Source organism: Rhinichthys klamathensis, unplaced genomic scaffold, assembly GCF_029890125.1.
Source record: "Rhinichthys klamathensis goyatoka isolate OS25496 unplaced genomic scaffold, OSU_Roscu_1.1 h1tg000036l_1, whole genome shotgun sequence".
In the NCBI taxonomy this organism is placed as follows: Eukaryota; Metazoa; Chordata; class Actinopteri; order Cypriniformes; family Leuciscidae; genus Rhinichthys; species Rhinichthys klamathensis.
In genome coordinates this window covers 6,788,084-6,804,034 of record NW_026606584.1, presented here as the reverse complement: position 1 = coordinate 6,804,034, position 15,951 = coordinate 6,788,084, and the positions used below count along the sequence as shown (strand labels likewise).

Sequence of the window (15,951 nt, the reverse complement as noted above, 5' to 3'; positions counted from 1 at the left end):
CTGGAACTGCTTTATTGTTTTCCTGCTCTTCTTCTTGACATTAGGCTGTCAGGTCAGACTACAAAGTCCTTGTTGCTTTACTAAAGCTAACTTTACACTTCAATACTCTTTGACTCTGACAAACGAGGATACATAATGTAATTTGACCAAAGTAAATGTTCAGTACAGTTAATAAAACATTCTCTTTAAGACTAATTCTCTTATAGGAATTATCAACGTTTCGATAATTTTGCGCAGTTAAATGTTACCTATTGCATTAACAATATGGTCCATTCTAGTAGTGCTCTCACATATTTTGTTATTGTAACTGTGGTTATATCAGTCATTGGATGAGTGGAAATGTACAGTTGTATACCATCATGCTGTTATACCATTATTTAGACGCCTCACTTTATCTTTTTTTTTTTAGAGCACAAGAGCACTACAACTCTGGACAACACATCAGTTTAACAATCAAAGTTGGATGAATTTATATATATATTTACAAATCACCATGGTTTTATGATCATAAGCTGCTGTATTGCTGTATCAACTGCTGAGCCATAGCATCAACATCTCATCTTTTCACATGTCTACAGGTTTAACTGTAGCATGAATATACAATATCTGTTTGGATAAAACATTATCAAATAGATGCCCATAAACTGTGGAACGGAATGTTTGGGAAACTACTGCAATTATGTCCAGAAAAGCTCTGAATATGGACCAATTTCCACTGATTGGTGACAATTTAGAATCAAATTCAATTAATATGTATTGGGTTGCCCTGCAATGAGTGTAGAATCTTCCACATTTAGATTTGTCTCCACATTAGCTCAGTTTTTATCTATAGAAACACCAGAAGTGATATGGGTTGAGCAGTGATGGATATTGATACAGCATTTTCAAATTTGATTCAGATTCTCAAGCTTTTGATTTGATTTTTATTCAATGTCGGTATACTTCAGTTACAATGGTTTGCTTATAGATATGAAATAAATTATCTCTCTGCTGTAAGTTATAAAGGGCAGTGTTTCAGATCGATTCAAACCAGTAACAAATCTTTTTTTTTTTAAAACTACCCATTAAAATAACCTGCTCATTGTCATTTATTTCAGGAATCAGGCTACAATGATCACACCGACCTCATGTTTTGTTTCAAAAAAGACCTGACTCATGGAAGTCATTTGTTTGAGAATCAGACTACAGTGGTTGCGTTGTATGTTTGTTTGTGCATGTAGCCCACAAGGTCAACTCAATAGAATGTTGTTTCTTGTCATTTTTTTCAGTCAATGCAAGTACTCATACCACAATATGAGTAATTTTTAAACACAGTAAGGATAGACATCACGATAACTCTTTCTTTCACAGTAATTCTTTCTGAAATTTGTCTTGTCTCTATACCAAGATATTACTATTGAAAATTAAAGTGGAAATGAAGCAGTCAGTCAAGCTAACATTTAGTAAATGGATTTCCATTTCCACATTTAAAAAAAAAAAAAAGCTGTTTTGTTATAGCTTTTGTAGCAAGGGCGCCACCATCTTGCTGTACTACAACCTGTGATGTCACAGTTGACTCTTATTGTAGTTTTGATTCTGTTCTTTGATTTTTCTGCTTAGTTGCTGTAATCGTTACTAGTATTAATAGATAAACACCAAGTAGTTGACAAATAGAGGGCTCCAGTGCTATTTACAAAAGTAAGTCAGCCTGAAAAGTTGGTTCATTTTATTGCACGGAATGCAGAAGGATAAAAACAAGATAATGGCAAGGTATGATGATGTTGCGTTTGGAGATTATTCAACGTATGGAGTCCTGATTGGTAAACGTGGAATCACGGTGAGAAATATTTCTGTTTCAGTGGCATGAGTGAAAATTGACTCTGTCCTTTGCTTTAACACTATACAACTTTTTACTTAAACAAAAGACATCCTGGACCATAGTGGCCTTCCTTTTGTATTCTGATTCCCTGTGGCTGTCCAGTTTTCATCTTTTACTGTCTCTCTTTATCTTTCACTATCTGACTGTCTTCCATTGTCTCAACGGTTGTAGCTATAACAAAACATCTTTTTTTTCTTTTAAATGGTTACATTCATAGTGCTTGTTACATAATTTTTTGATTAGAGTGGAAATCCATTTACTAAATAATTTTAAATTTTACTGACTGCTTTATTTCCACTTTAAAGTCATACTCTTTCCCAACATTGCCATTTAAATTACACCAAATTTTAAAAGTTGTAATCTATTTTATGGAATTTATTAATCATTGTTAATCTTGCTAATTATCTTTTTCACAGTGCATTAACTAATGATGCAATATTTGATCATGAATTTCTCCCATCCCACATTTTTTACACCACCACGTCCCTTTAGGGGCTCCGTAGAAACGGTGTGTATTGTGAACAGTGCTTTAAAAAGAAATTTGACTTGACTTGCAGCCTGCAAACTCACATTGACCACTCAAGTATGATTTCTTGTGCCGTGGCCCTCAAGTTTAATTTGTGGCGGTATAACGCTCCCCTGCTGCTGAAAAGTGATGTTGGAAACACTGATACACCGAGCCTTCTAACCTTCTAACTTGGTATCCCATTAAAATAGGAACTGAGTAAAAGCTTGATCCATTCATAGTGTTAGGCAGAGTGAGTAAAGGCAGACAGATCCTGCTCTGCTCTGCTCTTTGACTCAAGACATGCAAGCCAGGTAATGCAATAAAATTCAGCAGCTGCGCTTGGGTATGAAAAGAGGTGCGTGACCTCTCTTAAATTACTAAAAACCCAGCAGATCAGAGCTTCTGGGAAGCCCTGAAAGCGAGTACAGAGACTAAGACGAGTCAGAGAGAGAGACACGGATTGTGAATGTCTAACTGAAATGCAGAAATGGAAAAATTGGAGAGATAGATAAAGTGACATGGATAAACGCATACAGAGATAGAGGGTTGTTAGAGTGAAATGCCTGTGTGTTTTTTTTTTTTTCCTATCCTGTGAGTCCCAGTGTTTGCTGTGATACCGTAAGCCCCAGCTGAATAGCCTGAATTAGCAGCTGCTATGTGTGTCTGAAAGAATAGCTGTGAGTCAGCCCCTTTCGTGCAAGACTAGCATTTCATCCCCCTTTACATGCCTCTCTGTCTGTTCCTCTATTCTCGCTGACCTCCCACCTTTCTTTTCACATGACTGTTGGTGCCGCCCAACTGATGGGAGAATAAAAGGTTCTTGGAGGGGTTTCTGGTAAAGAAAGTGCCCCATGCATCACCACAGAGCTGAAATCTCTATACAGTTCTTAAATGCCTCTGATCACAGAGAAAAAGTTCCAAAGGACACCAATTAACTGCCCTTACTGGATTAAGAAAGTGGACTAACAATAGAGTTTTTGTTCGGGTTGATGTTTCAAATGTCTTAAACTTCTATTCAAATTTAATAGATAATAATTAGATGTGTCAATAGTACAAGTAATAATAATAGGATAAATAGTATGGAGCTACATCTAAAATTAATTATTGGTAATAAATAAATACTTTTATAATCACATATTTACATCTATTTTAATTTGTTTATATATTTTTTTCTTTGAAACCTGGCATGATTCATAATTCTTATGAAACATTTTGCTTAAAGTGTGTGCTATATTTCTCCAATTCAATTTGATATTTTATTTTGTAATTTGTGCACTTTTGTGTGTTATTTAAGTGTACATCTTGGGGCCATTTTTAAACCTGTAATGGTGACTTATTTGCAATGTATTTTGTGATTTTTCATTGGAACAACAAGAGTCTGGATGAAAGATGGAGCTATATTTGCATCTCAGACAGCTGTGTGTTCGGGACAAGGTTCCATGCCAAACATTTCTACCTGATTTCTTGTCAACTTTAACGGTCTTTGTTCTTATTGTGAGAGACAGAAAAAGAGGGATGGAGAAAGCCCATAGAGACCCATAGTACTAACAAAAAATGAAAAAAGTCTTAAGTTATTCCTTACTGGTCAACAGTTCAGAGAACAACTTTATCAACTCTTGTAAAGGGCGGTGCATATTTATGATGACTCATTCAGACACTTGGAGCAATGCCTCTGTGACAGGAGGTAAATACTTGACGTGTTTCTTGGTTGCAAGAATATTTCAGGTGTTTTCATACAGCAGGGACTATATAGAGGAATAGAGAAATAAGGCAGGAAGCAGTTGTTTCCGTACAAACAACAGGAGGGTACTCACATTGTCCTCTGTGGGCAGACAGATGAATGTAGTGGATAAAAGGATTTGTAAATTCAGCATGCTTCATTTACTTATTACAGCCCTTCCTTTATTTCATCTTAGTCCTTCCTTAACTTCTTTACAACGTCTCACCCTCCTCACAGCTTCTCCTTCACTTCATCACAATTTTTTCCCCACTTCCTCACAGCTCCTCCCTCACTTTCTTCCAGCTCTTACTTCTCTTCCTTGAAGCTCTTCTCTCTCTTCCTCTAAGACTTTCTGCCACAACTCTCACCCACTTCAGCTCTGCCTTCACTTCCTCACAACTCCTTCCTCTCTTCCTCTTGCCTCTGGCTTTATTTGTTCAAAACTCTTTCCTCATTTCCTCATAGCTCTTCCCCCATTTCCTCAAAACATCCATTTGCTTGTGCACCACTCTTCCTTACTTTGTCACAACTCTGCCCACATTTTCTGTTAGCACTTCCTCTTAGGCATTTCCTCAGTTTATCATGGCTCTTCCTTCTATTCTTCACACTTCTGCCCTTACTTCCTCTTTAACTCTTTCCTCACTCCATCACAAACCTTCTTTTAATCTCGTCCCACAGTTCTCTGTTGCCTTGCACCACTTCCTTACAGTAAGGGTACTTCCACTCTGCCCTACAATCTTATAGCGCTTCCATCGCTATTAATCTGTCCCAATTCACCCACTACCCTTCCTTCACTGCTTCGTAACGCTTCACACAGTTCACCTTCCTTTACTTCCTTTTAGATCTTGCCACCGCTTTCTTCCTCACACCTTTTCTCCCACACTTTCTCACAGGTCTGCCTTCACTTCCTCAACTCCTTCCTCACTTCCTTATCTCTCTCTTCCAGAGTTTCTTCCACTTCCTCAACTCTTACCCAACTTTTTCATAGCTTCTACATCACTTAGTAGTTCTTCGTAGTTCTTCTGTAACTTCTCCATTGCTCTTCCCTCTCTTCTTTATAAATATTCCCCCACTTCCTCAAAGCTTTTCCTTTTGCTTCTCTACAAATACTCCTCAATTTGTAACAACTCTTTCTTTTCTTCCTCACAACCCTGCCCCCACTTTCTATCAGATCTTCCCTTACTTTCCTTACCATGGACATTCCGTCAATTCATCATGGCTCTTCCTTGTATGTTTCACACCTGTGCCCTTACTTTGTCATAGCTCTTCCCTCACTTCATGTAGCCATTACCCACTTCCACATCTATTTCCCACGTTTTCACAGTTACTTCCCTACTTCCTCAGTTCTTTCCCCACTCCCTCTCTCACATCTCTTTCCCAATTTCCTCAATTCTTTCCCCACTTCCTTAGGCCTCTTTCCCCACTTAACAGCTCGCAGCTCTTCACAAACACTTATTTTTTAACAAACAGCACTTACCTAATGCAATCTTTGAAATCATAATGTTAAAGAAATTGACAAAAGCTTTCTTTATATGAGAGACTTGTTCTTAACTAAACTTAATTGAATCCGAAATGATTCACAGAAGACAGTGATGTTCACTAGACACATTTACTTGCATCTTCAGTGACTCTGCAGTGAATAATTCGGAGGACAGTCATTGTTAACAGCAGCAGTTCTTCTGCAAGGGTGAGTCCTTGGGCTGGAGTTTGTCTGCTGAATGAAACATTCTGATATATAATACCCATGAGTATCTGTGTGGTCTAGCATTTTCTATTGTTTTGCTGATGCTGGTGATGGGTATCTGTTTGACCTCATATCTCTTTAAAGGCAATAACTCATTCAAACCTCTTCCCAAGTTCTGTGATAAGACAAACAGATAGGCACATAGACATGAGCTGCACCTTTATGTCTGTATTATGAAAACATGGTCTTGAATTTATTTTCTAACATATGGTAATCTGAGGTTTCTTTTTAACAACAAATAGTAACTCTATTTCTGCAGGGGGTGGGGGGCACCATTGTTGCTGTGAAGTGCATTCTGCATCGATGACGTCAAATGTTTGCATTTGGTGAGCTATAGTGCTACCTGTTGCTATTTTTTCACAACTCGGAAAAAAAATACTGATACAATGCCACATTGTGCGGCTTTTGGTTGTAATTTTCCGCCAAAGGGCAACAAGAGAAGCAATGTAAGTCTTCCCTATAAATAATAAAGTTAATAGCTTCATCATCCTTGGTATTTTTTCTTTCTTTTTTTCTAAGACAGTAAACCTCTACATCTTGAAATGCTACCTCTTTCATATAGATACCTCACATCATTGATGATAAATTGTTTACAATCAGAGAAAAACTTCAACTTGCACTCCATTTCCTTTGTTTGCGGAAATTTGCTAATGTCTTTAACTTTATACAATCAACACAAGGTTTCATTTTGAGAACTCATAGACAGATTTGAACACTGAGACACATTTGAATCAGAGGAATCTCTATCACTGTCTGATTCCTCACTACCACCATCATCTTTCTTGACTTGTTTAAAAGCCTTGCCACAGCTTTTTGAAAAATTTTTTTGCTTCCTTCTCAAATTCAACATTATCTTCTACATCCATTTCATCAGCATCTGCCACACAAATGTTTTGAAAATGTTCAGCCTGCTCATCGGACTTAGAGAGCGGGCCAGTTTTACTAGGCTTAGTAATAATCTCAGTTGAATCAGGTTCATTCTCAGCAGCCTCAACTACAATCGGCCCGTCCTCCTTTGATCACGGATGTACCGGCAATGTCCGTGTCCATGATCAGATGTTGCAACGATGTTACACTGTGTAGTCAAAGCCATCAATTTTGAACTTAAAAAACAGATTTAAACCAGACTTGAAAACCTCCGAGTCCTTTGATCACGGATGTACCGACAATGTCGTGTCCATGATCAGATGTTGCAATAATGTTACACTGTGTAGTCAAAGCCATCAATTTTGAACTTAAAAACCAGTTGAAAACCAGATCTCAGGGGTGCGTTTCCCAAAAGCATCGTTAGCCAACTATGGTTGCAAGTTTCATCGTTATCAGCATAGTTCACAGAGTCTGTGTTTCCCGAAAACGTAGTTCTAACGAACATTCGCAAACAGCATCGCAAAGTTGTGTGGTTGGATCGACAGGTTAACCTGTGGTTAGAAGCATAGTTTCTAGTTTTCATGACATGTGGACTCAATAAATCCTTATCTTGAGCCAAATAATTCAGTACATTCAGTACAATCTATATCTTTTATTTAGAATACATACAAATGTCATTTACGTCTTTTAGTTTGTCAAGAGATTTAAAGCATAGCTTTTGAAGAGTGCGCATTTGCGTATGTGCTCTGGTACGTAAGAACGACCCTATGATTGAATATAGAAATAAAGCAAAATTGAGATTTAAAAAAAAAAAAAAAGAGAAGTATAGTCCTCAGATGCCATGTCTGTAATTTATAGGAAAACATCTAGCATTATTTCGATCTCAAACAGATTCTTTAAAAGAAGTTATTACTCCACCACTGCATGACATCATTAACCAACTTGGTTAAATAACCAATTTGCGACAATAAGGTTTCGGAAAACAGTCGTGACTAGCTAGTTGATTTCTTCAATGATGCATCGTACTATGGTAGTTAAGCAGCGAGTTACGTTGTTGTACGGGAAGTGCATCCCAGATCGATTTCATCAACTCCATGAAAACCTGTCGTGTTAATGAGACTAGATGCTTCACCAATGGTGACTTACAATCAAGAGGGATTTTCTTGATATGGGGAAACCAATTTTCCTTTACTTCCTTTTAGATCTTGCCACCGCTTTCTTCCTCACACCTTTTCTCCCACACTTTCTCACAGGTCTGCCTTCACTTCCTCAACTCCTTCCTCGCTTCCTTATCTCTCTCTTCCAGAGTTTCTTCCACTTCCTCAACTCTTACACAACTTTTTCATAGCTTCTACATCACTTAGTCTTAACCCTGTTTTCTCTTCTTCGTAGTTCTTCTGTAACTTCACCATTGCTCTTCCCTCTCTTCTTTATAAATATTCCCCCACTTCCTCAAAGCTTTTCCTTTTGCTTCTCTACAAATATTCCTCAATTTGTAACAACTCTTTCTTTTCTTCCTCACAACCCTGCCCCCACTTTCTATCAGATCTTCCCTTACTTTCCTTACCATGGACATTCCGTCAATTCATCATGGCTCTTCCTTGTATTTTTCACACCTGTGCCCTTACTTTGTCATAGCTCTTCCCTCACTTCATGTAGCCATTACCCACTTCCACATCTATTTCCCACGTTTTCACAGTTACTTCCCTACTTCCTCAGTTCTTTCCCCACTCCCTCACATCTCTTTCCCAATTTCCTCAATTCTTTCCCCTCTTCCTTAGGCCTCTTTCCCCACTTAACAGCTCACGGCTCTTCACAAACACTTATTTTCATAACAAGATACCTCTTGCGCAAGGACTGTATAATTGTTGGAGAGTATAACCTTTTTAGAAGGGCTACTTAAATGTAAAACCGATACAAGTGAGCCATTCAACACGACACCGCTTCGGACAGCATCATTTGCCTTTTCAACCGAATTCAAAAGAAGAAAAATTGCATTGTTCATCCGTGATGCCACAATCCCACAATCTCTCCCACCAGAACTGCTCCACACTACTTCATCTTTACTCCATGGCGGTGGGTTGTTATCAAAATCATTGTGCTTTGGATTATCATGCCTCCCAGCACAACACTGGTTGCAGACTTGAACACCTTTAAATGCTAATAAAATGAAAAATTAAATGCACAAAGAACAAACGCACAAAAAAAAAAGATAGATAAGTTTTAGCACTCAGCCACAAACGCACTCACTCTCACCACGCTCCGTTCACTCCCAGCATGCACTCTGACAGAGAGAGACAGAGAGAGAAATGCTGCTCAGTCTTGTAACTGAGGCATCTATTCTTTCTTCTAAAGTCCAGCTAAGTGGCTTTTGACCCAGTTTTGAGAAGGTGCTTCATCGAGTGTGCACCGAAAGCTTGACAATTCATCTGATATGAATAAGAAAAGAGACTACAGCCAGATTGAGAGTTATGCTCCATCTCTCTCTGTCTCTTCTTCTAACTTACTGTATAACAGTTCTTCTCACAAACAATGTTTCCTTTTTCGCTCAGTGCCTCAGTCTCAGTGTGAATATGACATTGTTATCACCACTGTCTGACAGCACCCTTTCTGCCTTTTAGTTCACTAAAGATACTAGTTTATTTTGTGTGTGTTACGGTATAAATTCATCTCCCTCTCTTCCAATATGGAAAGATTATATGTAAGGACATGTTTAATTCTGCAGTTAGGATTTGCATTGAATAATCAAATGACTTTTATCATACTGACGGTTTCATTTTTCTCCTCCCTCTGCATAGACTAATGTTTCATTTTCTCTGACTGCTCCCCATAATTCCCTGAATGTCTTAAGCCCTGTTTGGAGAACTAGTTGTCCCTGGGGAGGTTAGGTAAATTTGTGTTTCACAGAGGTATTTGACATGATTTTAATCCCATCCAAACCGAACATGTCTGTTTATCCTTGCATAACCTTATTAAAAACTTAGGAAGCAAAATTAGCAGAATTATAATCCCATCAGGAAAAGAATGTCCGTGAATGCAGTATTTTATTTTTATACAAAGCTTCTTCTCATTTATTCAGCCCAGGTACATTAGAAAAACGTACCTGTGGCAACATTTTTGCTAAATGCAAAATACGTTGCGCCGTGCGTTTAACGACAGTTTCAAAGTGAAATGTCCAGTGAATGGCGTTAAAAGCGTGTTTAGTTTTTTTCCGGAACAGATGAACATGAATATGTCAACGTTTTATTACATTGGAGTTTGTACATATCAGCGCAGTTCTGAATTGAAATGTCCGGTGAGTAGCGCTAAAATGCTCCATTTTAAAATAACCTACACCTACACTAATCCCTAAAACTACCCGACAATGTTAACAAAAGCAAATGTGACATAAAAATGCAAACATAACCATGCCATTTTAGCTTGTTTTTGAACTCTTGTCTTTGAGCTCTTTTACCGTGACTCGTCTTTCACGGGATTCGTACCCGAGCTCTCCGATTCACAAGTAGGGCCTACAATTATGTTCCAGCTGAGCTACCGAGCAAGCTTAGTATGTCTTATGGTGCGTTCACGTGCTATGGTAATTATGGTAAATACCAAAAGCCAACGTGGAAAATGCACATGAACACCCCCTCATGTGGTATTTTCCACTGGGCAACTCGTAGAATATTTTGATGCATGAATTGCCGAGATGAGATAACCTCTGACCTTTTCGAAATGGCGGAGAGCAACGCAAGAGTCATGAATGGTAAAAATATTTACTATTCATGATCTAGAAAATATACAGCATATTATTTACCGTTTGAGTTTTGATAAATCATTTTCTTGCTGTAGCAGATCACTTAAGCAATCTAAAATAGTTTTAGCTAAATAACAGGTCTGGATCTCCATCAACAAAAGCACTTGAACACAACACACTGGTAAATACCAGTTCACAAGTGGAAAATTTCATATTTTCCATAGCACGTGAACGCACCATTATTGTGCAAGTAGCCGCGTGAAGTCTTTATTAATTCATAAGCTGCCCCTGTAATCATAATTGTGTGTAAAAACGATTAAAAGTGCTTCCTGTTTTTACTGCCTCTAGTGTTCATTTCTGTTGGAAACTGCAGATATGTACGTATTGGTACGTATTTTGTGTTTTGCTAAAATTTTGCCACATTTTGACCATCTTTGAATGCAATAAAGTAAAATTCTTCGTCGCATTTCCTGGTGCATCTTCATTATGGGTTTAGATAGTTTGCCAAGTTTCTTAGAGAAATAACTGGTAGTTCAAGTATTGCTGGCACCTCATTCAATATAAAAATGAAAATGAAATAAGTTTGATCATGGACTGCTCAGAATGGCCCCTATAGTGTCTAATTACAGTTTTTCTGTATTTCTTCAAATGAATGTAGTTGGTCTCAAAACAATTCACACAGCAAACTAAACACACTCTTATGTTGGCAAAACATTTCTGTATCACTGCACTGCAGTGCTAATTCTAGTAATGCATTCATCAAAAATAAATAGCAACATCAAAACCACAAGTGTGTTATAGATGTGTATCTGTAGATTTGTGTATGTAGATGCACAAATACATGAATGAAAATACATGTTTTTCGTGTTCTTTAATCGTGTTCTTTAATGAAGTTTTCACCCCAAAACAATAAAATAAGTAATGAAATAAATAAATGTATACTGCAATCATTGAATCAATTAACTTTAAAGATCTTGTCCCTCATTTACATTTGGTCAAAGAATTTCATGTATTTTCGCGAGTCATGCATCGTGGGGAAAAAAGCTGTGAATGTTAGATCCATCCTTGTGCCTCAACTTCTCCACAGGCCTCTTTCATCGCTTGAGGAAGACTTGGTTGTTGTGATCATATACTTTCCATCTCCAAGAGGAGATTATGCTGGAAGGAACACCGTCCTGAAATGCGGGTGATGCTCAAACCACTCTTGCACCAGTGCTGAATGGTGCAATTAGAAATTGACCCAAACAACACAATTTCGCTCAATTTGCTCCTGTTCACCCTGCGAAAAGTGAATTTCATTGAGGGAGTTAAAAAAATTGAGAAGCCTTTCCGTGTTATGGGATCCCAAGACAGCATTGTGTGCCACAACACCAGTGGATTGCAGCTTGTTGTCCAGGGACATTAACTGTGGCACAATGTTCATGTTAGGCTGAACTCTCTGTCCATGCAGCTTCTTTCAGGGAAAGACCATAATATATTCCATGCTCAGTGAGGCTGGCTCTGATTCCATTTGAAACCCATCTATACTCTATCCTTCTACCTCTCATCCCTCTTCTTACACCTTGCTCTCCCCTTCCCCTCTGTCCATGTCTTCTTATTTTTTCTTCTCTTGCTCTTTCCACTAATACCAGTGCCTTCCACTCTCGTCTCTTCTCCCTCTACTCCTCTTTCTGCATCCTCAGCTCTTCTTGCTTCTCCTAAATCCTCAACTCATCTCCTCTACCTATACAATCTATTCCTTTCCCCTCATCTCTTTCTACCTCTTCCACTGTTCCTCTCAATTTTACCCTTCCTCTATCCTCTCCAAAAACCTCTCACTCTTATACCTCTTCCTTTTCCCATTCTTCTTTTTCTTTTTTGTTTCTTTTCCCCTTTTATAGTTTTTGTAATTGAGATAACTGTGTAAACAATTAGTAAATTTGCTTTTCCTGTGTTGTGTGTATTACTAACTCAGCAGATATGTATTTGGGGCTAAATGAGAACATTCCAAGTGCAACTGAGAATTTAACTCCGTTGTGAGTTGATGCACAGATGTGGTTTTTTTTTTTGTAAAACCAATAAAAAGAGCTGCAGTTGTTTTTTCCTGATACATTAAAGTTTTGGTTGGCTGTATGACCTACTGTGAAAACATTTGAGAATTTTGTGTACAGTGTTTTGAGAAAATTATGCATGTGATTTGTAATTTGCATGAAATGAAGGAAAATGTACAACCTTTTTAGGACAATTACAAAGTGTTCAGGTTACTGTGTTAACTGTTTTGAGCACAGCGACATGAAATCAAATCGATTGAGAAAAACTAATTCCCTCCCTTTATACATGCATTATATTATAATTTTTTTCATATATGACTTTCCATAATGCCCACGTCCTGACACTTCTAATAAAAAATAATAAAAAAAACTAATCAATCCTATTTTAAAAAGTACATGAAATGATAAAAATCATCTCTTAATAATTGTAACTCAATATCATTTAGGCTAACCACATCTTAGCCTATATGTTGATATGTTGGTTATGGGGTCTGGCTCATAATTGGTGCTCATTCTTCCCAAAGGTGTTCAATAGGGGTTCAGGTCTGGTCTTTGTGCAGGCCAGTCAAGTTCTCAGTAAATCCACACTCAGTAAATCACTTCTGTACAGTATGTACCCTCACAGGGCATTTGTCATGTTGGTACAGAAAAGGACCTTCCCCAAACTGTTGTAACACAATTTTCTAGAATGTCATTTTATGTTTGCAGTGTAAAGTAATAAATACATAAACCTGAAATTTACACATGAGAACATGGAAGGTTTAGATACGAAATCCAAAGAAATCTAGGCACAAAACACCCAACAGACATAAAACTCTAAGCTCAAGTTTCTGAACTATAATGCAAATGCATTGGATCAATGTTGATGTGTTGTTGATGTATCTCCATAGTATAGCAATAAGATTTCCATGAATGGAAAACAAGAAACACTGGCTATATCCGTCTCAGTTAGACATTCATTCATGGCTTGTATCTCTTTAAATTCTGATATATATATATTTTTTTTTTTACATTTTAATGCAATAAATCTAAATGCTTTTTAAAAAAAACCTCACTGTATTCTTTCCCTGTGTAAAATATGTAGTTTTCATCCCAAAACCCAATGTGAAAAACAACTAAATATATTTTTTCCATTCATTCCTTCTGCTTGCACCTCTCAGGATTCTGTGGAATTGGAGGAGAGTTCTTGCCCCGGCCCAGCAAACTCACAGCAGCCTGGAACTCGACACAGTTTCGTTCAGGAGCACTTCCAAGCTCAGTACAGGTCAGACACCCCTTAGTCTTTAATTTAAGATCAAGTCCGCCCTTCATCCGCCTGCCTAAGCTTTGAATTCTACTGGGACACTTGTGTGGTATTAGGCATGCTTGACTGTGTACTGTATACAGTATTTTGTTATTATACTGTAGTAGCACTAGCATGTAACAACCTGCATGCAAAAATCCTTATTTTACAAATATTGTTGTTAACTGTAACATGATAAACATGTAAAGTTACTTCTCATATTACTGCTGTTAAGAACAAGGTTAAAAGAACAAAAGGCCCTAAAAACAAATATGTTAAATAGGATGTTTGAAACTACATCTTACAGTCTATGGGTGCGTCTCAATCAGCTCCCCTAGTTCATGGCCACTTAACAGGGAGTCGGACATTTTAAGGGCCGTCTTCCTAAAAAGTCCCACAATCCACTGTAAAAACCAGGAAGCATCGATGGCTGATAAATTAATAAATCACGTGAGCCAGCTCACTAGATATAATGATATATACGATAGATGTTTTTTTTTAAGATCCAAACCATTTATATTTCAGCATAAACATACATCACTAGACAGGTAGTGAACAAACTAGCTAACATTTATAATTTATTTATGTAACAAGTAAAGAGGATGTTGTCATGTTGCCTGAAATAGTGTCCCAATGTGTAATGAACCAACTGTCCTTACCAGTACACAATATACTGATTCACGACCTATGAAGCTAGGGAGCTGATTGTCTTCAAATCCTAACTAATCACAATTGCCCAAAGAAATAGTGTTTAAAACATAAGTTTTAGTGGGAAAGTATTGATAATTTTTCCCTCACACTAATAGTTTTGATTAAATGTGTCAGTGCAACCAAACTTCAAATCAGATTCACAAAAACATGGTCAGAACTCCACGCAGCTCCTGTTTTCTTCTTCTGGAAATAAATGACTTCTGGACAAAAAACCTGTGAACATGTAACAATGACTTCAATGAGCAAAATGTTGTTGGATCAGTGTCGGAGATAAACGCCTCGATACAGCGTGACCTCGATTATGTGATTATTATATGTCATTGTTATCTGAGCAGGCTGCTAGTATATATACCTGTACTCGCGTGAGAGAGATCTCTCTTCTGGAGAGATCAAATTTGCAAGATCATGTTTATGTAGCAATAATAAATAGGAAATGTATTTTCTTATTTTCGCCAGTACCATAAGCAGATCCGATAACGGCCAGGTTTTTGTATCCCTACATGTGAGCTCATGGTCTTTTTCTCTTATTTATTTATTTCAAATTTTAGTGTTTTGAGTTTTTGTTGTAGGTTACAAACAGATCAGAGTGATCTGATCTGATCTGATCTGTTCCCTTCAATATGATCAACACAGCTCATGCAAACTATTTAATTGCAGTCAATTGCAGTTTAATTAATTGCATTAGATCACACAATTTTCACGTCAAGTTACCTTTATTTATGTAGCGCTTTTTACAATCCAGGTTGTTTCAAAGCAGCTTTACAGTGATAACAGGAAAATAATGCAACAAATACAAATAATGCAGTTTGTTTTGGCTGTACAGTAGCTCTAGAAGAAAATAGTGTCATTGTCCATCTTAAGTAAGTTCAGTGTTGATTCATTTCTAAAAAAAATAATAATAGTAAAAATCATTAGTTATTAATTTAGTTCACTTAAGTTCAATGGATTAGTTGATTACTAATTAGTAATATTTTTACCCTATAATTCTTGTAGATTCTTGAAATATTCTTGTTCATGGTTTATTCAGACATCCATCAATGAAGAAAATGACTGGTTATCATCTGTGCCGCAATTTGGCTGAGATTTTGTCTCCCTTCATAGAAATGGGCTCATCCGGCACACTCTAGAAAACAGCAGGCTTCATGCTATTCACTGTCTCTCTCAAGCTGCAGGGCTGTTGAAACATCTGCGCCGGAACTTTCCGCAGAGTGAAAATGATCAAGTAATCCACAATGAAATCACACACTCTGGTATAGAGAATAAACGTAAGCATTATTTTCACCTATTTCTGGTGTGACAAAGACCTTCTCGCCAACGGCATTTCTGCTTCTGCAGATGTGAGCAATATGCAAATGCTGAATATTAAGTTTTCAAGTGAGCAAAAGTTATTTGAGTAGGTTTAATTGTTTGTTTTTTTTCTTCGATAAACATTCTAAAGCATCAAAGCTCTTTATAAATATCCCAATTTTTCCCAGCTTCATGCCCACTCACATTT

General features: G+C 37.4%; 1 protein-coding gene across 1 annotated transcript in view; it reads left to right on the top strand.

The window, feature by feature from the left end:
* usp43a (ubiquitin specific peptidase 43a) overlaps nucleotides 1-15,951 on the top strand; it is a 95,686-nt gene that overhangs the window by 30,071 nt on the left and 49,664 nt on the right. The window contains exon 3 of the mRNA XM_056246206.1: nucleotides 13,624-13,727. Within this exon, the coding sequence (XP_056102181.1) occupies nucleotides 13,624-13,727 (104 nt within the window). The remainder of the gene's footprint in view (nucleotides 1-13,623; nucleotides 13,728-15,951) is intronic.